Source organism: Harpia harpyja, chromosome 7 (assembly GCF_026419915.1).
Source record: "Harpia harpyja isolate bHarHar1 chromosome 7, bHarHar1 primary haplotype, whole genome shotgun sequence".
Classification (NCBI taxonomy): domain Eukaryota; kingdom Metazoa; phylum Chordata; class Aves; order Accipitriformes; family Accipitridae; genus Harpia; species Harpia harpyja.
Window position 1 is genome coordinate 2,957,894 of NC_068946.1, and position 26,437 is coordinate 2,984,330.

A 26,437-nucleotide genomic window follows, 5' to 3' on the forward strand; every position below is an offset into this window, starting at 1 on the left:
GAAGTAGTTTAATGAGAATATGTTTTAACTTTTCATGAGACAGCTGCCTTCTGATGGAGATATTCTTTAGTTGCAGTGGTTTGAGTTCTCATTACTTCCTCTTCTGTTTCTCCTTCTCTCCAAAATACAGTAGCTTTTACGTTCAGTTTCTGTTTCTAAGGTGGACTGTCTTGTGATTGATGAGAAGAGACAGGACTTGTAGGCTCTGCCTGGTGAATTAGAATGTAAACTGTAGTTGCAAAGTTCTCTTAGTGACTCATGAAGCAAAATTCATCTTGTTAGGTAAGAAGGATTGTAGAGACACAGGTGTTAGAGTTTTTGAAGCAAGAAAATCTCTCATGGTGGTTAAAAGCTAGTGTTTTAAGTGTGGGGGGATGAGTTGAAAATTTTTCTTTCTGAGCAAACCAAGAGACTCAGTGTCGCAAAGTACCCCTAAAAGCAAATGCAGTGGCTGAAGATACTCTCGCCTCCTAAAGAATGTACAGTTAATGGACATGAGCACCTTATAAGCAGCAGTAGTAACCTAGAAAATGTGAATTGCTTTTGCATATTGTCTGATAATGGACAGATTGTATTTTTATTTTTTTGTGAATGGGATCGGAAATTTTTCAGAGGAAACCGCAGTGGTGGTTTCTTTAACTCCTTTGAAAATTAAGACACTGGCTATTTAGTAGGCAGTCTGGTATCTTGTAAAGTACTGGCATAATGTGGCCTGTCGCACACATCAGTAGTCTTCTGCATTCTTGTGGAATCAGTAATACCTCCAACAATTTGAGAAAGGGAATGGACTGTAATTAGGCATTTCTTCTAAAGCTGCAGCTCTGAAGCTGCACGTTATCATTATGGTCTCTTTGTTTCCACAAAGAGTGTAATCCAAAACACAGCAAAACAAAGGTAGATTGCTCTAGAGGCTGGCGCCCTGGCTCCAGAGAAAATATCTAACAGTTCTTGAGAGAAAATGTCAGGTGGTCTCTGTCTTGCTGGTTTTCTGGCTGATCAAGCCTCTAACTATAGGGAGTAAAGAAAATGGTATAAAGACTGTTCATGAAAGGAAAATAAGGTTACTCAGAAATAAGTAGTTACACATTAATGAATTTTATACAGAAAAGGTTAGACGTGAATTGAAGTATGCTTAATGCTATTTAATTTTCTTTCAGCTGTCTTTCTTGCAAAGCATGATTTATGTAATTTAGGGGGATTCTGTACCCTCTGGGTATAGTTAAGGGTATGAAAATGCAGTGTTGATTTGACCTTCAGATAGTGGTTGTGATGTGACCAGTAAAGTGATTTCTGAGAAGGTACTCCTCTTCTTTTTTTTTTTTTTTTTTTTTTTTTTCTCCTCCCACCTGCCCTTCAGGACACGGGGAGAATTGCAATGATGGTTGGACACAGGGAGCTTTGTGTGGCTGTGTGTGTATCAAAATACTGAAAAATGTTTTAGCAATAAAAAGAGCATTACTTCTAGGATACTCTAGCTGCTTAATGGTCTTTATGGTTATAAACTGTATAGCTGGGAAGACATGGATTTTTACATAATATGAGAAGCAGAATTTTGCTGTAAAGCAAGAGACATCAAGGAGTACATTTGAGACCTGACCAGTTTGTGTGGAATCTTCTCGAAGGAACAGTTTCAAGGCACTGCTTTTCTGTTGCAGAATTGAACAAAGCCTATAGCTGGAAGCCAATGTTTACAGGTTTTCATATTTTGCTGTATTTTGGATTTTCAGAAGATGTTTGTGCTTTGTGAAATAGAGGTGGCAGGCCGGACAGACTAATTTTGTAATCAGAGTTGTTACGTTGATAGTTTGGCACGTGGTACTTCAGTACAAAGATGCTTCAGAGCATTCAGATGAAATTCTTTGATGCCACTGTTGGGAAACATCCAATGTATATGCTCTGTTATTTGTACTGACCAAGAATGTAGATTATTTTTTCTCAATAGTTGTATGATACAATTGAGGTCATAAGCATTTGTTGCTCCCGGATGCAGTGACATACAGATCCACTTTCTAAGAAACTTTAGTGTGTACAGCGCAGGGTTACCTGTACTTCTCTCCAGCTTGGCCAGTGGATTCCACACTTTTGCCTCACTACTCCATCTTTCTCTTCCTCCTCTTCCTCTCCCCACTCTACCAAAAGAAAAATTGGCAGGGTATTTCCAAAACAGTGCCTACCCTGTTTGGTTAAGTTGCTTAAGTTTATTTTGTTCTGTTTTACATCTTTGTTTAGGTTGACATGCTGTTATACCAGTGTATCACTGTGCTAGTGTAGTCGTTGAATTGGGCATGTCTGTAAAGAGCCAAACTACATTTTGTCCAAAACATTGGAGGTTCCTATATAAAAATCGTGTTGTGTTTTAGGCTTATATAGTAATTCTGGCTGAATCTTCAGGAGAGGACGAAGCAACATATAAGCAAGCCGGTATGTGACGTGAAGAGCAATCCCTGGTCTTACTCATCAACTTTTCCTTTTGTTTTCAGGATACTTGTCATGCTGTCGTTTCTTGGATGATAATCAAATTGTTACCAGCTCTGGTGACACCACTTGGTAAGCAGTAAAATTTTGACATGATTGTTAGTAATGACTTTTCACAGCTATATTCTATTATTGAAGGAAACTTTATTCTTTGTAAACCTGATGGTCGTCCAGAAGACTAAATGTGATTGATTATTGTTCCTATATCACATTTTTACTAGTAATGGAAAATTTGGGCTTTCACGTTTGTTACCTTTGGCTGTTTAGTTATGCCCATGTTCTGAAGATCCTGACCCAATTCTCTGTGTTAAGGTGGTATGGGAAACTTTTTTTACTACAACTATTAGGCTTTCAGAAGTAAGTGTATTAGACTAATGGCTTTTCTCAAACTTGTTTAGTATTCAGTGTTTATTACTTTAAAAGTCATATTTGGATTTTTCTAATGCAGAATTTAGTTTATGTTGTTATTCAGAAGAGCTCCTAGGAAATATTCTACAGTGACAGTAGATGGGTTTTTTGAGGAGAATGTAGGTGTATGTCTTAATAAATACTAGCTTCTGAACCAAAAAAAGACCTCAATCTTTTTTCATAGATTATTATATTTAATTAAAAGCATTACAGTTCTCCCAAGCAGCAGTTCTTACAGCAAAGGTTGTCTAACAAATACCTCTCCTACACAGCGTCAGTTTCTTTGAATGCTCATCTATTAATCCACTGATTCTGAGTAGCTGTTGAATATATACTTTTTTAAAAACAAAATGTTTCTAATTATGTGTTGGGTTGTTTTTTTTTTTTAAGAAAACAGACAAGATTTGTTAAAATTATGCTCTTTATAAAAGAATACAGCTGCTTCAGGAGTTATTGTAGTAAGTCTACAGTTGTCTGGATAACCATTTGTCCTTGACATCACTTCAGTTCAGCCAAGCTTCAAAGTACAGTCATCTTTTACTTGCCTAGTGCAAATCTGTCAGTCATATGGGTCTGGTTTACTGAGAAATTACAGAAATTAAAAATCCTTAATCTTCCTTAAATGTTTAGACCTCTTGTTAGGGAGGTGATGGTGTTCTTTCATCCCTTTATACTTTTTGATTATCGCTGTAGTAGTGATTTTGCTGTCTTGGGAAAGTGGTGCAGCTTTAAGACGACAGACATAATTCACAAAGTTACACATTCTCAGTGGGTTTTTAAAATGAGAAATGCTGACTCAGCTGTTGCTGTAGCCTTAGCACTGTTGCTTTAAATCAAGCTTGTAGTAGTACTGGACAATAGTTATGGCACGTCACAAGAACTTTGTGTTATGAACAGCTATGAATGTTAGTCATTAGTTTTTTGCACTGTTTTTCAATTAAAAACCCCCAATATTTTAAAACTGAAGATGGCTTTTAAAAACTTCTCTGCACAATTATCCTGTAACATAGCCAAATAGTTCAACAAAGAATGTTTGTTTTTTCTATTCTCAATGTATTTTTTGTGAATACTTTATGGCATTTTACTTTTTAGCAGTGATATAAATGAACAGGTTTAGACAAGAATTGCTGTCTAGACCTTCTAATGGAGCAAAAATATGTTGATTTTTGCCTTTTTAATTATTCTTTCAAGTGCTCTCTGGGACATAGAAACTGGTCAGCAGACAACTACATTTACTGGGCACACTGGAGATGTTATGAGTTTGTCTCTTGCTCCTGATGCCCGGTGTTTTGTTTCTGGTGCCTGTGATGCCTCTGCCAAACTGTGGGATGTCAGAGAAGGAATGTGTCGGCAAACCTTCACTGGCCATGAGTCGGACATCAATGCCATCTGTGTATGTATCAACTTGAACAGAGGACATGGGGTTTAAATTTATATTTTTATATTTCTCTGGTCTCAGCTCTTAAGCACGTACTGTATGATGTAGTATTATGGCATATTTTCTATAATTAATAGTTTTTGTAGCTGGGGAAAGTACCTGAAACTTGTGCAACTTCAGATCTGTTGTGGTAAATGGAAATTGTGGCTGTTCTTCACATGCTCTTAATTGCTTCACTGTTTTTGCCCATATCCCAGTAGTGGAGAGATGTATACTGTTCTTTGCTGCTTTCTTTTTCCATTTGGTCTGTATAAAATGGTATATTCAATGAGATAGAGGAATCAAGTCTGAAATCATGTGTCTTTTTTTTCTTCCCCCCTGTCCCTCATTAAAGTTCTTCCCAAATGGCAATGCATTTGCCACAGGCTCAGATGATGCTACGTGCAGGCTTTTTGATCTTCGGGCTGATCAGGAACTTATGGTTTATTCACACGATAACATCATCTGTGGCATCACCTCTGTAGCATTTTCCAAGAGTGGACGTCTCCTTCTAGCTGGTTATGATGACTTCAACTGCAATGTCTGGGACACACTGAAAGCTGATAGAGCAGGTAAACGTTTTTGGTTTTAAATATTATAAATGCAGTGTAACATACTGAATGTGTGAGTTGAGTCATACGTACAGACCTGTTTACCATTCCCTGTGTCAACTTTAAAACTCTGTGATAACCTGTTTTAGGATGACCAAAGTAGCTTAATGGTGTTAACAAATAAATTGGAATACTGCTAAAGGATAGAAGGGAAAAACATATGCTTGAGAACAGGAAGACTGCTATTAAAAACAAGGTTTTGGGGGTGGAGGGTGCTTTTTTTTTTTTTTTTTTTTACTTTATGGCATTATTTATGTATGAACTGGTCAAAGCAATTCAACATTAATGTTGCTATTTATATAAAAGAATTTTTTTTTTTTCCTGATACTTGTAGCAGTAGCTGTAGAGACAACCAGCGAAACAACAGACATTGTGGAGATTATCTTTTGAGAAAATGAATGTGAAATTTATGGTCCAAAGCTTAAGATAATTTAACTTCAGTTCTTTAAAATGAAAAATTTTATCACAGAAAAGGAGAAAAGGTATAAATTAGGCTGCAAATGTTTCTTTATTCTCATCGGAACAGGGAATGAGAGCAAGGACCTATTCTGTTACCAAATAAAGTGGTCTAGGCTTTTAAAATTATCCTAGGTGGGTTTTAAAAGCAAACAAAAAACAGCAGCCAAGCAGAATGTTCTTCCACATGTAGTTGAAAGGATTAGTTGCAAGTACATTATTGGTGCAAATTGACTGATGGCTTTGAGGGGAGGATATACTGCATGTAGAAGAAAACAGAAACACACATATAATCCTGGACTATACCAAAATAGTTTCCATTGGGTTTGTTAATTTCTGTCTCTAGCAGCTTTGTTTTACCACTTGGATTTTATTCGTTTCTTCCAAAATTCATGATAGTTTTTTATCAACGCTGAGAAGTTGAATCTGTGGACACTTGGTTCATATATCGTAAAATAGCATTTGGTTCTATTTGCAAGTTAATGGTGCCAAATACAAGTATTTCAGTACTGAAATGCATTTTATGAATCAGCCTTGTCTGTGTGTTGAGATTTACAACTCGAGATTCTTGTACTTTGATTATTGAGACCATAAATGTGTATATAAGCCTGTATGGAGATGAATTGAGATATTTCTCTCGATTAATGTCTATGTTAGTTTACAATTGGCTGTATTTAGCTACTGTAAAAACGATTATGTATTTTTTTCCTGTATTTTTCCTTTGAAAGACCTTTATTTAGAAAAAGAACAGAAGGAGGTGGTGATCTTGCTTACCTGTAGAAATGAGAAACAATTCTTTATACTGATCTCAGTTTCTGGTCCATGTACTCATGAAGTGTGATTTTTTTATTGCCGAGTTTTAGAACCGTTTTAAACGACTGCTTTGTCAAGTATTCTGCTTATTGAAATGTTCTGAGACTTAAGATTGCTCAGCAGATTTGACACTTCTGTCGTGCCTGATTTTATATTAAACCCCTTTGTGGTTATGCATTCAGTTCAAATTGTATAAGACTTCTTGGTGCTGTCTTTGTTTTACCAAATTGCAGCACTTACTAATGCTGATGGTAGACTGAATTTTGATATATCAACGCTGTTTCCACAGTAAATTCTAGGTAACTCCTAGGTACTTCTGCTAGCTCTGGCAGCTGGCTTCTGTATCGCACTGCATTTCTGAAGATTGTATTGTCTGCTTCAACACTTAAGATTTGGCTTGTGCTGCAGAAGTGAACAATTCTGTACTGAGGCTTAGACACTTGTATGGATTTAACAGGGCCTGGAGATTAATGGTGTTACATAGTATTACTGTTTTTATGAAGTATATCAGAAATGTTACTTCTTCAAACATCAAGAATCCTTGTGTATGAAGTAGTCGTTTTTACACTGAATTAACAGTTAAAATTATTAGTTTATAAACATACTTGTTTGTGTAAGAACTAAAACTGACTTAATTCATGTTCTGTATTGGAGAATAGTAAATGGAGGGGAAAGGTCCAAAATATGAGTGAGTCCCATGAGAAGTGTAATTGATGTAGAAAGATTAATTTTAAGTCCGTCAAGAATATCTTAGCTCAGTGCTGTGGACTGGAAAGAGCTTGAACATAATTAAGTTTTCTTTTTAAGTCCTTGAAACTGTTAATTTTAAGCGGATAGAGGAAAATGTTGGCTCCTTGAATTTTTCTGTTTAGTATCTCAATTTTTTTTGTTAATGGTACTATAATTGAATTGTAGCAAATCTGCATATTGACAAATAGATTGCATGTAGGAGTTTAAGTCTTGCAAGTGCTTGTAAACATAGTAAGATAAAATTAGATGAAAAATGCTTTAGTGTTTATAACATACTTCAGTTTGACTTCTGATTTTACACATTAAAAAATTTTGTAAAATCTAACTGATCTTTATCACTATGGAGAGGAAATACTGAGAGCTATGCAATGCGTGGTTATACTATATTAATTGCAATGACATTGTCAGCAGAATTTTTGGGGCTGTGATTTCACAACTCAAAGGAAACCCGTGAAGGTCATAACATGGGGAATATATAAGGAAAATTTTGGAGTAATGCATTTACTGAATTACTCCCTTCTGAACCCACCTAGTTATATCTAAGTTTGTGCTTATAAAACCAAAAGCATTTAAAAATTCCAACAACATTTGTTCAGGATTTTTTAATGTATAGGTTGACTAATTCAAACATGCATGCCTCAGTGTTACTTGAACTGAAATACGAAATCATCAAAGTAACATAATATGTTTGTTGCGTGTTCTTATTTATAGGTGTCCTTGCTGGTCATGATAACCGTGTCAGTTGCTTAGGTGTAACTGATGATGGTATGGCAGTGGCAACAGGATCATGGGACAGCTTCCTCAAGATCTGGAACTGAAGTAGGTAGGTATCCAGTTAATTAAGGCTGTCCTTGATTGGTATTCAGAATGCTTTTTTCCAGGTCCAAATAGTGCTGTTTTACTGGTGCTGCAAGCTTATAGTTCAGATTAGGAAAGTCCCTGAGGGAAAAAAAAATCAGTTTGTTTTTTTAGAAGGCTATTTGTTTAATGTATGCAATGACATTTTTATGATGAACTCTTTCTGGCATATTTTATTTTCCTGTTAGGGATGACTACAGTCTTTTGAATCTGGGTTAGTAAATAAATGGCATTCTTGAAAATGGTGAGATAATGGCTAAATGCGTCAGTGGGTAGCAAAAGCAAAGCTTGAAACTTGATTACAGTTTATCAAAGTGCAACTCTTAATAAATCTTTCTGTGTGTCAGAAGAGCGACGGACTCCATGACTGGAAGAAGTTTCCAACGGTTGAAAATTAAAAATGATAGCATATCCAATCCAACCATACTAACTTGGACCCCCATCCTCCCCAACTTCAAAGGGCAAGATCTTTTCCGTCTCCTGTTGCTGAAATGAAGAGCACAATTACCTTTCCAAGAAGAATTTCTGTGTTGTAAGCAAAATGAAATTGTGCATTCCTTTTGGGACCATTTTTTTTTGTCTTGAGAATTTAAAAATGAAACACTATCATAAAAGCATGACCAGAAAATAAACTTGAGCATAATTGTGAAACAGTTAGCTTTCACTGTAGTTTCCAAGTTGAAGTTAAGGACTTTCTCTCACACACTTGCAAATTTTAAAGTCATGTTTGTAGCAGGATTTTTTTCAAGTTTCCTTTTTAAATACATTTCTTTATGTATTTAATTGAGCAAAACAAGGGAGTCCTAGCCCAGAGCATCTGGGGGTTGTTAACGCTGTAAATTTAGTCCCTAATTTTTTTTATTTTATTTTCTAGTATCACAGATAATTGTTGCACAAAACTTGGCATATATAGGATAATGTTAAGCAGTAAGGTAACCAAGCACATGCTGTAAAAGGTAATGAATGCTTGTTTAAAGAATCCTTTCACCTTTTATGGATAACAAATGCAATCCTTGGTCCCTCCTGCCCCTCCCTTTTTCACCACACCAATTTTTTTAATCTGTTTTGGTTTTGTCCAATTGAAAGGGCAGTTTATATATCCTAACACTATCCTATAAGTCTCAACAACCAGGAATCTCTGTTTTCAAAAGAGACCTATCCTACACTTGGGTATTGAGTCAATTCTTTGTGTATGAAATGATGTACAAATCAATGTTTTGAAAATAATGATCTTGAACTTTCTAAGTTAAACAAAAAAAAAAACCTTTTTTGATTGTTTGCCATATTGGGTGGGTTTACTCTTAGAATCGCATGCTGTAGAAATGCTAAAAAGTGCATATTGGACTAAGTCCTTAGATGTTTTTTCTTTGAAGAAATAACCTGTTTAAAAACTGTAACCATTGTCGCTGTATTCATTTATTGTTGCTACTCTGTGCATAAATCTATGAAGAACTCAAGTACAAAGCTATGCACGTTTTGGAGTAGCGTGATAAGTCACTTTTTTTTTTAAAGAAACAGCCTGTTCAAACAATCGCTGTCAAAGATTCTGGGGTGTGGGAGGAGGGAACCTAGACCATCTTCTTTATAAATCAGTTCCTCACAGCCAGTTCCTCTTGTAGGATGAGTCCTTTGCATCTGATCAGAGTCATTTTTGTAATGAGCAGGTTTTCCTGGCTTTCTTTTCAAATAAAATGTTAAAAGCAGCAGTGTTTGGACAGCAGATTGTTCTGTTAAACTTTCCTATCTTCTCACTGTATCCAGAAATGCTCCTTCCTAGCAGCAGTAGTAGCTTTTCTCCATTTTGTTTTTTCTGCAACATTCTGTACAAAAATGTGCTGTAATTGTGCGTTAGGCCTGGATTTGGCATAAAAGATGAATTCCCTCTTACTCTCTTTCATGAAACTACTCTGTAGAGCTTTCTCCACGCCCTGTATCCCTCTTCACCTTTTGTATTTAATTTTAAAGTCAGTGTACTTCAAGAAAGCTGGATGCAAGATAGATACTATATTAAAATGTAATGTTATTTAAGATGTAATAAAGCAGTTTGACATGAGTTTTGACTGATCTGTTTTGCAGCTTATTGTTCAATGCACAAAATGGCTTCTGGCAGGATTTGAGTTATGAAATAAACATGTGAGAGAAGTGTATGCTGCCCCAAAACAAATTGTTCAGTATTTTAAAATGGCTTGGATTTTTAATGGTTAATTGGGCAGCGTATGCAGTGTGTTAGTATTCACGTGAAGGGATGTGGGTTTTGTTTTAAAGCTAAAAACAGTTATAAGATGAACTAAAACCCTCACGATTTTTGTTATTGGGAAGTGTCGCCAGCAGTATCTGAAAACGTATGTGTAAATGTGCAATATATGGTAACACTAAATGGCAAGTATGTGGAGCTTAGTGGCTGCAGGCATTTTGCTTCCTCCATTCTTAAATAGTTAAGATGGACATATATTTGATTGCTAGAGCTACTCGAGAGCTTAATCAAAAACTGCTGATAGCTCTCAGCTACTTTCATTTGGAGTTTGAGCTACTATGATTCATGTGGTATAAATCACAAAAATGCTTTGTGGAATATAAGAGAGTATAACATCTGAAGTAGGAAATCAGAGCAAGGTGTTTAGTAACTTCTTTTAAAACTTTTGTGTCCTTTAATAGGAAAAGAATTGAGTGGAACATCTTGTTATTGCCATTTGAGGATCTGGCCAAATAAGCTCTGTTGTCATTGTTAGCTGTCCTTACTGTAGGTATTGAGAAGGGTAAGTAGTTGTCATTTTAATGCTTAGTAAGAACAAAGTCTCCACAAGGCAGAATTATATCTAGGGGGGGGGAAAAATGGATTTTTATATCCACAGAAGCAGATTCCTGAAATGAGGTGTTGAAAGGCAGTTGGTTTAACAACTTGGTATTGGCCCACTTGAGGGTTTTGTTTTGTGTGTTTAGTGGGCAAAGCCTCTTCTCTTGTTCTGACTTAAACAAAAGTGGATATTTCATCATTTTGCATCAACCAAGAGAAATTCCAGTGCCATGGCTTGGTTTCATACCAAACATGGAAATTCTCAGCCTCAATGGAGAAGTTTTTAAAAGCTGTGAGTATGGAAAATATGATGGTGACATTACTTAACTAGCAGCCGTTAACTGTGAGCTTTGGGGTTTTGGACTGCAGAATACTGGTAAGTAGCTCATGGCTGGAAATGCTTAAATTGGGGAATTCAAATTTAGTCTTCTCCAATTCCAAATGGTATAGCTGTTTTTTCCACTCACATGGTATGTTTTTATTCCAGTGGATATTTCATATGTGACTTTGTCCAGTCTATAGTAAAATCAATGCAGACATGATCTGTCTTACCTTCCTTAATCTCTATCCATATGTTAAATTACTGCTTCCTGCCTGCGCTGAGAATGCTTTTGCTGTCAATAAATACCTGCCAAGATAGTAACTTCTTGTGCCAGAAGGCTAATGTGCAGTGCAATTTATTTCAAATGCAAGCAGTTGCAAATGCCTCTTGTTATAGACAGTGCTTCTGTTAAATATGAAGCTTTAAACTCTATTATTTAAATATCTCTATGCTTAGTTATTTAGAGAGCTGTAACTGAAGAAAAATGGGTATGCACAGTGAGAAGCACTGAACTCTTGCGTCTTTGACTTTGGGCCAAGTCTTTGAGTTTTGAATGCCTTTAATTTTAGGGTGGGCTTGGATCAGTACTCAAGTCAAAGTGTAATTTTACCTATAGCAATCATAGTAACATGGTAGCTCCTCCTGTAGGCTTTGAAAGGATTCTGACTTAAAAGATAATTCTGGCATGTGGTTCCAAAAGACCAGCTTCACCTAGCTGCTGGTGAATTTCTAGAGCAAGGTTTCATAAACTGAGAACACTAATAACAAAACTGAGAACGGTTTGTCTCTGCTTGGTCTTAGTGGCAGCGCTTGCAGTTTCTTACATGTGGGCTCCTGAGCATGTATTAGATATATGAAAGGATGAGGAGTGGTGTCTTTGCAAAGGAGGATGGAGTAAAACTTTACGTGTTTATGAAGCACGTTAGATGACGAAAGTGGACAAGACCAATGGATCTAAGGTATTTGGATAATGAGGGGTGTGGAGGTGGGAAAAGAAGTTACAGTTGTCTGGTCCTGGCTTGGAAAGTGTCATGACAATAGAATGGACTTCCATGGGATTGGAATCCTCTCATGGAGCTGGGGGGAAGGAGACAAGTGAAGGAAGAGATAACAGATTTCTCAATCTCAGTACCTAGAGTTAAGACTTTTAACTATAATGTTTTCTGTGCCCCTCATGGCCTATAATTTCTTAGTGAATTAAATGTCTTTTAAAGATCTGAGGTTCTACTGCTAGTAGAAGAAAAGATCCAAGTTGGGCATTCTAACTTTTGACCATTAAGTGCCCTGGAGTGTATGTTCTAAATCAGCTGTGAAACATACTTAAAAGTTACTGATTGAATCATGCCCTCTAACACCTAAAAATAGAATGATCTCGTTTCTGGGAAGTGGCAGAGTAAATAAAGAATAATAAAACCTGTCACCCTTGCTGACTTCTGTGTAACTTGGTCTGAAACAAATCAGGATCCTGTGTGGTATTATGATTAACACTTTTTAGTGTAGGTTGTAACCATGAATTCAGATTTGAGGGGAAACAATAAAAGAACCAACTAATGAACAAGTTCTAACAGCAGTTGGCTATTTTTGCGTAGTGATGCTCCATTTTTCTTCTCTTCATATAATCTTTAGAAAGTTTGTTTCTGCTTTAAATGTCAGGCTACTCAATGGATCTGAGTTGAATTGGTCACTTTCTATCTATATTACATTCCAATGTGTAATAATTCTCCTGAAGTATGTGAAAAGCCAAGTTTTTTCTGCTTTGGGGTTGTATGAGAAAGGGAGGAAGAGGAGCTGGAGAAATTTTGGAAAGAATAACCAATAGATTTCAGTTTCACTGTTCTAGAACAGGGATGCTTAGGCTATTCCCTTGTCACCCCTGCTCCGAATGGCCCTGTTGAGTGCAAATTCCCTGTATGCTCAGTGATGGGAGCAGACATCTTGTATCCTGAATGGCAGCTGCTTGCATCCTGTCAGATGTGCATTTTTCTGGCAGTGTTATTTGCTGATTTAAATAGTATTACTTTGGTCCAGCGTACCTGATGAGTTAAAAAGTCCTGCTCTGTCTCCTTCTGGTCTTTTCTTAAACATTACTGGATGCTGTCTTTTTTTTTTTTTTTTTTTTTTTTTTCCTCCTTACTGTTCTTGTGAAACCTGATCCACTGGTAAATCAAAATCCATGGGCCTGCTCTGTCAGTCATTTGGACTGAGAAAATGAAGGCCTTGATTCTGAGGTGGCTGGATGTTGTTCCAGGGTTAACTGCTTGTGTTGAACCATCTCTCCAGGAAACACTGTTCAGACAATCTGTGGTTCCCGTTTCCTGAGAGGAGACGGTACGTGACTGGTTGGTTTCTGGCCGTCTGACCACAGGGCCTCACGTTCAGATCTCTACTTTGCTGCCGGCTAGTTTGTAACCCCTGCATATTTAGGAGTGTTGAAATGCAGACCAGGGAGAAGTTTTCTCATGTAGCACTTACTCTATGGGTTAAATCAATTCAGTGGAAGCAGGAAAGCTTGAGCTCTCGCTTCCCATGGTGATTCTTAAACTCTTGTCAAATATTGAGAAATTGTGGGGACCCACATGTAGAGTTGGTATTCCAGAGCACTTCCCCTCTGATAATCTGGGCCCATTCAAAGTATGTTCATTAAAGGAAGGTGAAATTGAATCATTCTGAAACTGTCTACTCAGCTTATTCTTCAAATGCCAATACTAAAAAGCCTCCAAGGAGTATTTTGGAAGTGTGTATGGGATAGTGACACAGACTGTATTTGTAAAATTACCCAGTATGTCACTTCAAATGGGGAAAACAGAAGCCATAGAAATGTGAATAAAAGCTGGGCGAGCTTCTCATTGCATAGAGAGCTGGCTGCTAAAAACTCACCCTTTAGAAACTCAGGACCCACAAAGTACTCATTCAAGTAATTCCAGGCTCAAACCAAGTCAATTTTGTCATAAAATAGAACAAAGATAATCTTCTTTTCCTTCTTTAATTATTCATAAGCCATTTGCTCTAGATGAGCGCAGTGAGATATGATTGACCCTGCGAGGTAATCATCTCTGGAGCTGGAAGTGGAAAATGAAAAGTTTGTTTAATGTAACAGATCTTTACATGGCAAAATAGATAAGGTAGGAAAAAGTCTGTTGAAAAGGAGGAACTATTCAAGACGGTAAAATGCTGAGTTTCATGCAAATCCTACATTGAAGTACAAACCGCGCAGCTCCATCTGGTGGTATAAAACATAATGAAGATGGGTGGTCAGTGTAGAGAAAGCCTGTATGACAAAGAAGCTTGTGCTGATTTTGGCTGCAATATGTGTTCCTAGTGCATGTAACCCCTGCTTTGTATGGAGGACATCCACTGAAGTTGTTCTGATTTTTCCATAAAGACTTACAAACAAACCAAGCTTTTTCTAATGTTTACTTTTACAGGCATTTTCTTTTCTAATTTTTTATGTAAAAACTTCAGATGGCAGAAGTGGAGAGGTTAAAATCAGCCAGTGTTAACTGGAGCAGGGTCTCTCAGACAACTTCAAATCCAACTCTTATTTAAAAAATAATGGATGGAGATCATGAAAAGCCCCAGTAATTCCCTGTGTGTCTCTGCCCCCCGCCCCCACCCAATATTTCTGAACTCTCTCTCAACATTTTTGACGCACCCTGTCAGAGCTCTAATCCCAAGTGCTTGTTCTTTTCAGCTTTCCTCCTCTGCTTTATGTAGGAATTGGGATCTGGAGTTTCTAATGAAGATACTTTGATTGACAAGGTATTCAGGCTAAGATCAGGCTCTGATGCCTGCTTCTATCTGGCAGTGTAGTGAAGTACCTTTCTGCAGTGGAAATGAGTATTGCTATGATGTATACTATTCTTGTATCTGATAGAACCATCACATAAATTCCAAGTCCTTGTTTACAAAAGCAAACATATTTTAAGATCTACAGAATTCTAATACTCAGTTTTTGTCTCTTTTGCAAAATAAGGATTCATGTTGAGTGAAGAGCAAGTAGGCAGCAGCAGATCCTTTTTTACACTGGCTGGTGCTTGACAGACTGAGTCATACTGTAATAATATGTAACTGCATATATTTATCTAAACTTTCATTGATTTTTCACCATAGTTCCTTATCTTTTTTAGTGATTTACTTTCTGTGATATTATAAACAAAACTGAAAAAAGGTCCAATTGGAATAACCATATTTGATCCTTGGCTCCCTGAAGCTGGTGATTAATCCAATGGAAGAACAAGACAAGATTTAGAGTGAGTGGTCGACAAGATCTGATATTTAAAATTACTCAAGCTTTATAACTGTAAGTTATTTTGCACTGTGTCCTCTCGTACACTGAAGGTGCTCAGAATACCGTGTTAGTACCCAGAGAACATTAAACAGTGGTTGAAGTGGTCTAGGTACAGATTATGGTTCACTTCATGGAAGGTTATTTCAGCTGCCTCCTTACACCAAACAAAAATGTTTGGAATATGCTTTCTTGTATCTTTTTTTTTTTTTTCCCCCCTGTGAACCAGCGTGTGTGCTTTGCTGTAGGATGGTCTACAGACCTACAGAAGTTTTACAAACCCATGATGTGAAATTAGAACTGTTACCAAGTTTCTACATTTCAAACTCATTTGATATCATGGTTACTTACCTTGAAGCCTGGCTGTTGAATCAGAGTTATAGTTAAAGCTGCGGTCTCAGTTGCCCTTCAGTACATCAAAAACCAGATAACTAGGGACCTTTTTATATTTTCAGAACCAACCACAGGAGTCCCTCTCCTGCAATTAAATAGGGGAATACCTTTGTTTAATTCTGTTCTTAGTGGCACTGACTGTATTTAAATAATACAAGAAGCTGTGAGAGTTTCTAAACAATTCTGTTTCAGAAAAATAGAGAACATCAGCCTCTGTACCACCTGTGACATGGGCTGTGCTTTGTAGGTAATACAGAGAAACATATGTGTGTGTTACACCTCCCTTAGCCTGTAGGTGCATATATGTACTGAAAACTACCAGAAGAGTTTCCAAGAGGTTCTAATGCCCAGAACAATCAAAAAAATTCACCAGTCACAAACAAGAAAAGTCCTACATATTGATATAAACTTCTCTACTTCTGTGGCATTAATAGTTCTATGCCTGCATTTACCAATAAATTCTTGCCTGTGGACCCTTCTCTGTGAAAGTGTGGATCTTGTGAATGTATTTAGATATTTCACTTCCATCACCTAGGTTGAGACACATTACCTCTCCATCTGCAACAGGAGGGGCAGGATGTAGTTTGTGTGATTAGTTTGAGATCATAAATCATGAATGGATTCATTTGCATCATCAAGTAAAGAAAGCCTAGAAATAAAAACGTCTTCAAATAGTATCTTTCACCTCACCTTATCTTCTTCAGAAGGGCTTGGGAAGGCAAAGTTCATCCCACCTTCTGGCAATAGAAAAATGATAAGTCGATGGTATTTGCTGGAGCTGAAGGCCATCCATCTCTTTGAGTCACTGAAAATTTAACCTTATACTGATTTGTATTTTTCCTGTGTTTAAGCATTTAACAATTCCTTTCACCCTGGTTTCTTCCTTCTGAAAGCAACAAAAAATAGGTGGAGAGAGGAGTCATAAGGTGAGACATTGAGTTCCCCTTTGGAGCACCAGTTCCACCTTCCCTTTGGCCTCTCCAGGCCTGTCCAAGTTTTCTTGTAGAGCATAGGAGCTGTTTAACTGTTAAACAGCTGCTGTTCTTTGCCTAGTGGGGACCTGAGCTCTTGAATGAACAATAAGTATTAAAGGAGTGACAGTGTTGGGAGTGATGGACACCAGTTTGCACTAATGAGAGATCTGGGAGCTTTTCCAAGGATGACTGCATCACTTAATTGAACAATTCTATATTTCATCTGCTACTTGCATCAGGTATGTGTTTAACCCACCGCATTCTGAAAAGCTTGTCAAATCTTGTCCCGGGTTCATGCTGTTGAGTAATGTGAAAGAATTGCCCAGGGTATGAGGTATTACTGAATTATAAAGGAAGGCCAAAGAGCTAAGAACGTTCAGTGTGAAGGAAAATGAGTGAGATGCATTGGCCACGCTGGTGTCAGTGGCAGTTCTAAAAAGTGATGTTGGAATTAAAAAATGATTCTGTTGAGCAGTTCTATCTTCCTCCTTCCGTGGCTTATTTCAATCAAATGATAGCATCAGACATGGTGACAGGAAATGGAGCAATTACAGATAGACTTCAAGGAACAGCTTATCAGAATTGAAGGTTAAACTTTCATACGCAAAAGGATCATTCTTGTTCTTTGAAGCTTGTCACAGTTCTATACACAGAGTAACTTAACCAGAAATACCAGATGGGAGCCAGGCAGTCTTCTGACCTCAGCTCTGATCCTGGTAGAAGTTGAAAGTTCCTCACCAAGTCGTAGAGCTTAAATTAACAGGGCTAGCTTCTCGTTTTCCCCTAAAAACATAAATTAAAACTCTTGGGCCTGTTTTACAGTGCGGCAGCAGTATGGTCCTCACCTTTAGGTTCCAAATTATTCTGTCAGTTCTTTGCACTTCAACCAGCATCATCAATTAAAATTTGTGGTGCACACTGAATGGAAAATGTGCAGTTAAGGTTAGCAGTACACTGCTAAGAACTTCAAAACTGTCCTCAGTTTTGTTGTTGGTTCTGAGTAGTTTAACTTATTAATATACTATTTCTAATGCTTTACTGTTTACACTTTGAATGGTAAGCAGTAGCGCTAGCAATAGCAGGCCGTTCAGCTTTCTCTTGCAGCTATATTGCAGTAGCGTGATATTTGCAAAGAAGCCTCTTAATTGGAACCACTTTCAATGTTTTTTGGTTGTTTTTTTAAGAAATCAAGACAGAAATCCATTGCCGAACCTGCACGTGCCCTTTTGAACTACTTTGTCAACTTGATAATGCAATGCCTGCGTATGTGTCTCCAGCTAAAAAGGCAAAAACCTCCCAGCAGATTTCATCACACTCCTGTGAGGAAGGAGTTTCCTCCATTTTGTATGCAGGGTGCCTGTGGCATGGAGATGCTTGTGGTTTACACTTGTCGTGTAATGGCCGAGTTGGAATACAGACCGGCTCCCTGACCTGCAGTTCTGTGTTCAGCGAGAGGAGTACTCCTTTGCATTTGCTCTTCCTGTCTGACATCCGCTTGCTCAGGCTGATGAATCTTGGCAGTTGCCATCATTTTCCGCCATGCAGAATCACTCTAGTGAGCAGCAAAAGATGATGGCAACAGGATCAGGGTGAGATTAGCATGACATTCTCATATTGTTGGAGGAAATGTCAGCTGTAATACATTTGGGTGCAAGCCAGATAAAGCACAAATATTCTTAATTTTACAGTTTATTCTAATAGAGAGAGATAATCTTAGGAGTTGTGTTTGGCTGAGTTCTTCGCAGGACATCCTCTGCAATTATATCAAGGGGATTTATGAGCCTATTCCTCCTACTCAGATGATAGCCCTGTTTTTCTTTGGTATTGTTTGAGAAGCTTTAATGCTTTGCAGTATGGAAATTCAGCTCTGTGGAGGAAGACCAGACCATAAAATAATTGTCTGGGCTCTTTGAAAAGTTATATAACTGGGAAGCTGCATCACACCTGAAAGTTACTTGGATCTTTCCTTCCCCTTCTCTCCCTGCTCTTTTCTATGTAACAAAGCCAGCAACTTTCATTATTAGTCCAGCGCTATTTAGGATCCATTGGTGAAACAGTCTGCAGGTGACCCTTTTCTGAATGGCTACCTGCACTATTGCTGACTGAAATCGAAAGACTTGTGATCCTGACGGAGAGCATGTGCATTAAAGACCTAATTCATTGTAGTGCCATGCATTATTTAGGAGCTTTGCTTGCGTGAATGGTCAGGTACAGACTCTTCAGCTGCTGGGAATTGCATATTATGCCGTATGTAAACATCAAATATTGCTTTTCCTAGGCTTGAATGACATTTGGGGTCTGACTTCTGATCTTGTAGTCATACCTGTATAATTAACTATCGTGTTAATTGTATCTAATGAGTTAGATTTGTGGTCACTTATGTTGAAATTTGAAATTTTGGTTTCAATATGGTGTTTGACAGAACGTGCATGAATTTCCTGATATATTTGTTTCCTTTCATAAAATAAAAGAGATGTAAGGGAACAAGACCCTAAAGTTCATCAGAAGCTTTTTCACTACGAATTTTGATTCCTATTACTTGGTAGGCAGAACCCGGTACAATTAAAACTTGATCCCCCTGCAGCTTCACACTGCTAATGTAATTGCCAAAGTAGGGAGTGTTTATACAAGCTGTCTTGCCATAGGTGAAGGTTAGTGGAGGGTATTTCTTAATTTTATGGACATGTATAAAATAGAGCTAAAACTTAAACTCTTATCTACAAAAAAGATTATGCTCTTGTGATTTGATATGTAATTGACTGTGTTAGGAGAATGTGTTTAAAATGTGGAGAAAATAGCAGTTTGGATATGAGTAACATGAGGGTCTCAATTCTGCAAGCCACTTGGTGAGGTAAGGTATTCCTGTATAGACCCATATTCTGGCACACTTCTATGCACACTCAGACCATAGTGGGGCATGATCTTGCAAATTGCTATAACTGATGTATTTGCCTCCATATGATCTTTTGCAAGACGTCTTTCCATGATGAGCATGAAAAGCACGCTAAGTCTGCTGTACCTGGGGTGCTGTACAGTGGAAGAAAATTTGACTTTGCATTTAATTTAATATGTCTGCTGGCTTGAATGTACCAGGCTGCAGCTTCTGCTGCCACCTGGTGTTGATGCCCAGTTTAGCCTGGGAACTTGTCCCAGAGTGATCCATAATACTTTGCAACAGTGAGGGTCTTCCTCAATGTCAAGGTGTGGCCCAAGGGCAAATGAGGTACCAAAAAACAGGAATGGCAAGTGCCATTCCCTTATTATGGCTGGCTGCGCTGCTGTAGTTGGGGCGTACCAGCTCTGGATGATCCTGAACACCACAACATGGTCTTCCTTGTTGCATTAACCCTGTGAGAACACTCGTAGTATCTTTTAATGATGTGTGAAGATAAATCTTCACAATGAGGTAAGCTCAGGAGTAGGAAATGTTTTATATGTCTGTCGTGGTTTAACCCCAGCCAGCAACCAAGCATCACATAGCTGCTCACTCACCTCTCTCACAGTGGGATGGGGGAGAGAATCAGAAGGGTAAAAGTGAGAAAACTTGTGAGTTGAGATAAAGACAGTTGAATAGGTAAAGCTAAAGCTGAGCATGCAAGCAAAGCAAACCAAGGAATTCATTCATGATTTCCCATCGGCAGGCAGGTGTTCAGCCATCTCCAGGAAAGCAGGGCCCCATCGGGGGTAATGGTTACTGGGGAAGATAAGATGCCGTTGCTCCAAATGTCCCCCCCTTCCTTCTTCTCCCCTCAGCTTCATATGCTGAGCATGATGTCATATGGTCTGGAATATCCCTTGGGTCAGTTGGGGTCACCTGTCCCAGCTGTGTCCCCTCCAAACTCCTTGTGCTCCCCCAGCCTGCTCTCTGGTGGGGTGGTAAGAGGAGCAGAAAAGGCCTTGACTGTGTGTAAGCACGGCTCAGCAATAACTAAAACATCCCTGTGTTATCAACGCTGTTTTCAGCACAAATCCAAAACATAGCCCCACACTAGCTGCTACAAAGAAAATTAATTCTATCCCAGCCAAAACCAGCACAATGCCCTAGCCCTCTTGCGGTCAACACCTTGGAAATGCATCTAATACAGCATTAAAGAGCATGCCGTGTAAGGTATCTGGGGTTTTTTTGTGCCTGTTAACTGTGGTTCGTCCCTGGAGAAAGCCTAACTTTTTTCTCCTGCTCCACTTTACATGTTATAAGAAAGTTTTTCCAAAGGGGGTAGGATGTGTTCTCCTCAAAACCTGCCCTTTAGACCTGTCAATCTGAGAGAAGAAAGCTCAGCACAGTGAAGTTCTCTGAAACCTGGGGCTTCTTCCATTCTCTGGTCTACTCATCCAGTAGGGCAAAGCTTCTCTAGAGACCAGCTGTTAATTTCATAAGCCTTTCATGGACTCACTAATATCGTCTGAACCTCCTGCATTGCTCTTTCTTGTCGTTCTAACCTTGATCCCCTGTCCTTGTCAGCTTTTTTCCTCTTCTTTTTCCTGCTAGGTTCTGATTTATGTAGACCCATACCTTCTGGGAGAGAGGTGGACCCTCTTTTTCCACAACAGGCTTTTCCCACCAATTCTAAGGATCAGAGGGCTGACAGCTTCCAAGAGCATCCCACAAAAACATTGCAAACACGACAAACTAGTAACACGCAAAAAGGTGAACAGACTTACATTTAAGTTTAGTATGATGTTAAGGGTTTTCATGTTGTCAAAGATCATCTGTAATTTTTTATTACATTGCTTCAATGAGTCATGTGATTATATTCTGAGTAGAGAAATAAAATACATAACATAACCGTATGAAAAAAGTCTTAAATTGTGGGACAGATTTTTACTCCAAAATAGGAGTGTCAGCAATTATACAAAATGTACTAGTAATTTACTGATTGCTACTGACTTTGTGGTGTGTGCAGTAGGTTAAAGCGCATGGGAAGATGCCACTTTGATGAAAGACGGCAAGCAAACACTCAGGCCAGCGTAATTTTTCCAGTACATGATTTATACCAGGAAATATGCCTCACTGCATGTTTCCAGGGACTCTTGTATTTCATAGTGGTTTGGGGATATACAACTGCTATTGTTAGGGAATACTGTTACAGACAATAGTCTTTTGTAAAACCTACAATACAAACTCTTACTGCATCCTTCTGTCTCTCTTAGATGCCATGGCGAAACATGCTGTTTTCCTGAATCTTCTACGTTCATTTATAGACATGAAGTATGATGGGGAGATACTATTTCTTTTGTACTCTCAGTCTTTATAGTCAATGCGTAAAGGAATAGCAAAGCCAACCTTTTGTGTGTTCCAAACTGGGCTGACCTAAAAATTACTTGCAGGGAACTGTCTGGGAAAGACACAAAAATGAGTTGCATTCGGCTGATGGCCAGTCTGCTGTCACAGAGATTGTGTAAGTAGTGTTACTGAGCTTAGTTTAAAAGTTCGCCTTTTGTGCTTGAACCCATGAACCTTTTGAGCTTAATTAAAAAGTTCAGTTAAGAATTTTGCACCATCTTATAAACGCTAGAGGGCACTGCTGCAATTTTTACAGCTTCTATGTCCCTGTTTCTAAGATTTGGTGCTCCCTGCCCACCTCGGTGCAGGTGTTGGAGCAGGGCGTAGTGGTGCAATAGGAGCAGCAGCAATTGCACCTTCTGCCATTACCTGTGTCACAGACTTGTTTGGGTACCCCTGCCCTGGGGGCAGAGAGACACCTGCTTCTTCTGTCCTGAAGTGTCAGAGTCCCACATCACAAAGAACAGCGTATACTGTTGCTTGAGCCTGTGAAATATCTGACGAGCTCCGAGAGGTGACTGCAGACTGTAGGAATTCTAATACTAGAAGCCACAGGGAAGCTCCAGAACAAGTAAAGGATGAGAATTGGTACCAAGCAAGTGTGTGCAGGGTTGCATATATGATTACAGTGTTCTGCATTCATTTACACGCACAAGCTCAGTGTAAGGAGAAGCAGTTACAGCCATATTCATAGGCTGATAGTATTGCATTTACTCTGCCAATGTGTACGCATTCTGCTGTGGTCATTGTAACTGACACAATTTTTGTACCCAAGAAAGTTCTATGTGACAAGTCAAACTGGCTAAAAACTGTTGCTTCAAGTGTTTGAAAAGGGAACTAATGACTCTGGAATTTCTCATGTATTTCAAATACTTTCACATTTTAAGTCTTTTAGCAAATAAATGTTTTCAAAAATCAGTTGCTGTAAAACTAAACTTGCAAAAGATATGGGGAAAACCTTTATCGTTTACTCTGCTTTCAGTAGATAATACGAGATTGAATGGGACTATAAATATGTTGGAGAACACCGAAATCTGTAGTGATTAGGTCAGTTAGAGAAATAGTCCAGAAAAAATAGATGACAATTGGTAGGAAGAAATACTGCCTCACTTAAAAGAAATAATAAAATGCAAAAATACAAACAGGGGAAGACAAAGATAAGCAGCAGTGCCTCAGACAAGGATCACAGAATTAAAACAGATCCCCAGCTAAATATGAGTCAACAATGTCATGCCACTGCAGAAAAGGCTAACATCATACTAGGTTGTACAAATGGAATTATCCCTGCAAGCCTTGTAAAGTAGCTTCTTTCATGATGCAGTAGCAGTTCCTCAGACATTGTAACTGTTGCAGATTGAGGTGCTGTTCTGCAAGAAAACATGGATAAACTGGAAAATGTCCAGAAGACAGCAATGAAAATATCAGAGATGTAGATATCATGCTACGTAAGGACCGTTTAAACAGTAGAGGCATTTCAATCTAAAGAAAAGACGACTGAGAAGAAACAAGGGCTGCTGAGATTAAGGGAATGTTTTGGGTTTTTTTCCCTATGTCCCTGATGAATAGAGCCAAAAGTAATGGGAGTTCAGAATGTATCAAGAAAGTTTTGCACTAGAAAAAGCTTATTAATGTAATAGTTACGAGTCACACTAAATATATAAACTTAGGTTGCTGTAGTGTTTCTACCCTTAGCAAACCTCAAGAACAGTTTTGGTAGATGTCTGCTAGACATGACATGGATAAAATTGATCCTGCCTTGAGGCAGAGGAATGTATGGCCTCTTGAGATATCACCAAGTCTTATTTTCCTATGATTGGGAGTTGTTCAACAATGTGAACATTATGTTGCTGACCTGGTTACTGAAATGTTTTCTGAATAACTAACCTGTTGTCTCACAACAGGTGAATACTTAGAGGCAAAACAGGAAGTGAAAGCGTGATTCAGGATCAGCCATGCTTACTGGAAATATTTGAAGGTTAGTGGGGAACACTGCCAGAACTGGAAATGCTGGAAAGTTTGTTCTCTAGCAGCAGAGGAAGAAAACAGCCAACACAGGAAACGAAAATGTATCTGTTGGTTTTAAAAAGGAAACACAGTCTTTAAGGAAGAGACAGTTACCTGGGGCAGTGAGGCAGAGCCATTTGTCTGGTGAAAGATGGCAATAGGCATGGATATTATTTTGTGTGATATTGTGGTTTTCTGTTCTGTTTTTTTAAAACAGCTGCCTGACCACTGAATTAGGAAAATCAGCTGGGAATGAAGAAGGTAGGTAAATTGGTGCCTAAGTGTAGCTAAATGGTAATCATGAGAACCAGTCAGTCCTATGAGATCAGACCATTGCTTCTTTCTGATACTTTTTCTAGTGCAAACGTCTTAGGGAAAGGATAGGTTTCACTAGGGCCCACAGTCACTCTCAGGCTTCTGTCTGAAGTAGTAGGACAAGTAGTTTTACCCAATCTATTGTAAATGCAGGTGCAGGTCTCTTGAGTGTGTCATTCTTTTATCTGAAGAATTACCTTGCTCTTTTCTATGGAGAAAAGGATCATCTAACTATAGAGCAGGCTGTTCTTTTAATATGGGGTATTTGGTAGGTATATTTCCTTTTGTGCAAAGGAAAAAGATATTTTCATCACCTTTTTGTGGCTTCCTGAGAACTAGAACAAAGGTTTTGAATGGAGAGGTTTTCAAATGCATCTGTGATCTGAGCATCTGCAAAATACAAGGGAGTTGAATACATGAAAAGAAGAATGTTAATAATGCTAGGGTATAGAGAATTCTAATGCAAATGAACCAGTAGTTGGCAGAGACTAGTCTCTTTTCATTTCTGTTTTTGACAGTTAGAAGGGTGTGATGTAAGGTTTATATTCAGAATTAATCCTATCTTACATTAAAGCTTTTGGATTCCAGACTGGTTTCCTCTGCATTTGTGTTGTACAGATCACATCAACTGTTTTTATACGTTTCTGTTTTCAGAATTATATTTAAGTTTTCCCTTTGCATAGATTTTTCCAAGGATTAATTCTGTCTTTTCAAGTCCTTGTTGTGTTGGGATTGGCCTTAGTTTGGCTTGCCTCTTGGTGAAAATCAAGCTGGCTCCATATGACCCTCATCCGCAAATCAGGATACAGACACTTATTTTTTAAGTTCTTCCATCAAGATTTTAGGTTTATCAACTAAAAAAAAAAAAGGGGTCATGGTAATACCAAGTCACTGGTTAGAATTCTTTCTTTTGCTAGTAGATAACTCATAGGATAGGACAGCACAAACCTAAAGGTCAAAGGAACAAAGACGCTCAATTACAAGAAAAAAAAAAAAAGAGGAAGAATAACTTTTTTAATCTGGGGATCGGCATTTTTGGTTTTTTTTTTTTAACAGTGTTTAATACAACAGTACGCTCTCTCTGATAAGCCAACCACTGCAAAGGAGCACTTACTTCCAAGGACTTTAGAGCCATATAGCAAGACGATATTAATAACTTTGCTGATTGTGGATAACAAAGCTCTTGGACTTCGAACTGTAGTGTCTTAGGGCTGCAAGGAAATTTTTGTTAATGACCAAGCTGCAGATAGGCTGCCTACTGACTTTCAGAGCAGAAGTTTAAGTGTTAACTCATGATGAATTAACAAGCATCAGCTGCATTGCAGTAATGAATGTGCATGTTTGCAGTTCATCATATGACTACTTGGTACTTACTGCAGTCAGCTAGTATGTGGTAAGATTTTTGTTGTGATAACCTAGACATAAGAATGAGTCTTCTATCTACATTCTCTTTGGAATAAGAACATAGTATTTCATACCTGTACAGCACCTGAGCAAGAAAAGCATGCAGTGATAATTCTTTTGCTTGCTAACCCTTGCTGGTGACAAGAACAGGGTTTGGCCATTTTACTTTTCATGTCACCTGTTGGACTTGTGCCTCTTGCTATTTAAAATAATTCCATAGCTGCAGAACGGTCTCCAGATGTCAGTGTGACTGTTAACACATGATAACAAAGAAGAATCGAATGTAAAGGAACCATCTCACTTGTTTCTTTGCTGCCGCTCATCAGACTGTGTTCAAAGTTTGGGCAGTTATGAAAGCTTGTGACCCAACTTCCTCCATTATAACAGTAAGGTGTTTATCTTACTTGTTTGACTTGCATGGCTTCTGGCAAGTAAAGGACCCAGAACAACCAGATTCCCTTGCTATCAAGAGCCAACTACTAGCTGAAGTTGCAATTTCAGTATCTTTTAGCTGTTTGTTATGGTGATGGGGTGTGTTCCGATGATGGCCTAGGTGGTACAAATAAGCCAGTTTCTTTGAAATAACGAGAGCGCTAGAATTCCATAAGGCCGGGTTCTGGCATCTCTCCTACATTCCTATCGTAAATGTTGGAAGCACTGGTGGCTTGGGGACAGGTGGCAACTGCAATTGCGCAGACCCTCCCCAAACAGTCAGGGCGAAGGTATTTGATAGAAAACCAAGAGAAGTTTTTCCCTAGAGTTCCCTTTAGTGTCTCCACTTGGAATTGTGGGCAATGTTGGCTTTGTCAATAGGAAAGTTTAGCCTAGTAAAGGTTTAAGGGGTATTTGACTTTAGAGGGATCCTACATAAAAC

At 38.3% G+C, this 26,437-nt stretch overlaps 1 protein-coding gene across 6 annotated transcripts in view; it reads left to right on the forward strand.

Annotated features, from left to right (window-relative positions):
• Window positions 1-9,841, forward strand: part of GNB1 (G protein subunit beta 1) — a 46,027-nt gene extending 36,186 nt beyond the window's left edge. For 5 of the 6 annotated variants that reach the window (XM_052792191.1, XM_052792193.1, XM_052792190.1 and 2 more), the window contains 5 exons: window positions 2,481-2,547; window positions 4,075-4,276; window positions 4,656-4,872; window positions 7,642-7,753; window positions 8,136-9,841. In XM_052792191.1, coding sequence (XP_052648151.1) covers window positions 2,481-2,547; window positions 4,075-4,276; window positions 4,656-4,872; window positions 7,642-7,748 — 593 coding nt within the window. In that variant the 3' untranslated portion in view covers window positions 7,749-7,753; window positions 8,136-9,841. The remainder of the gene's footprint in view (window positions 1-2,480; window positions 2,548-4,074; window positions 4,277-4,655; window positions 4,873-7,641; window positions 7,754-8,135) is intronic. The other variant, XM_052792196.1, reaches the window with a different exon arrangement.
• The last annotated feature ends 16,596 nt before the right edge of the window (window positions 9,842-26,437 follow it).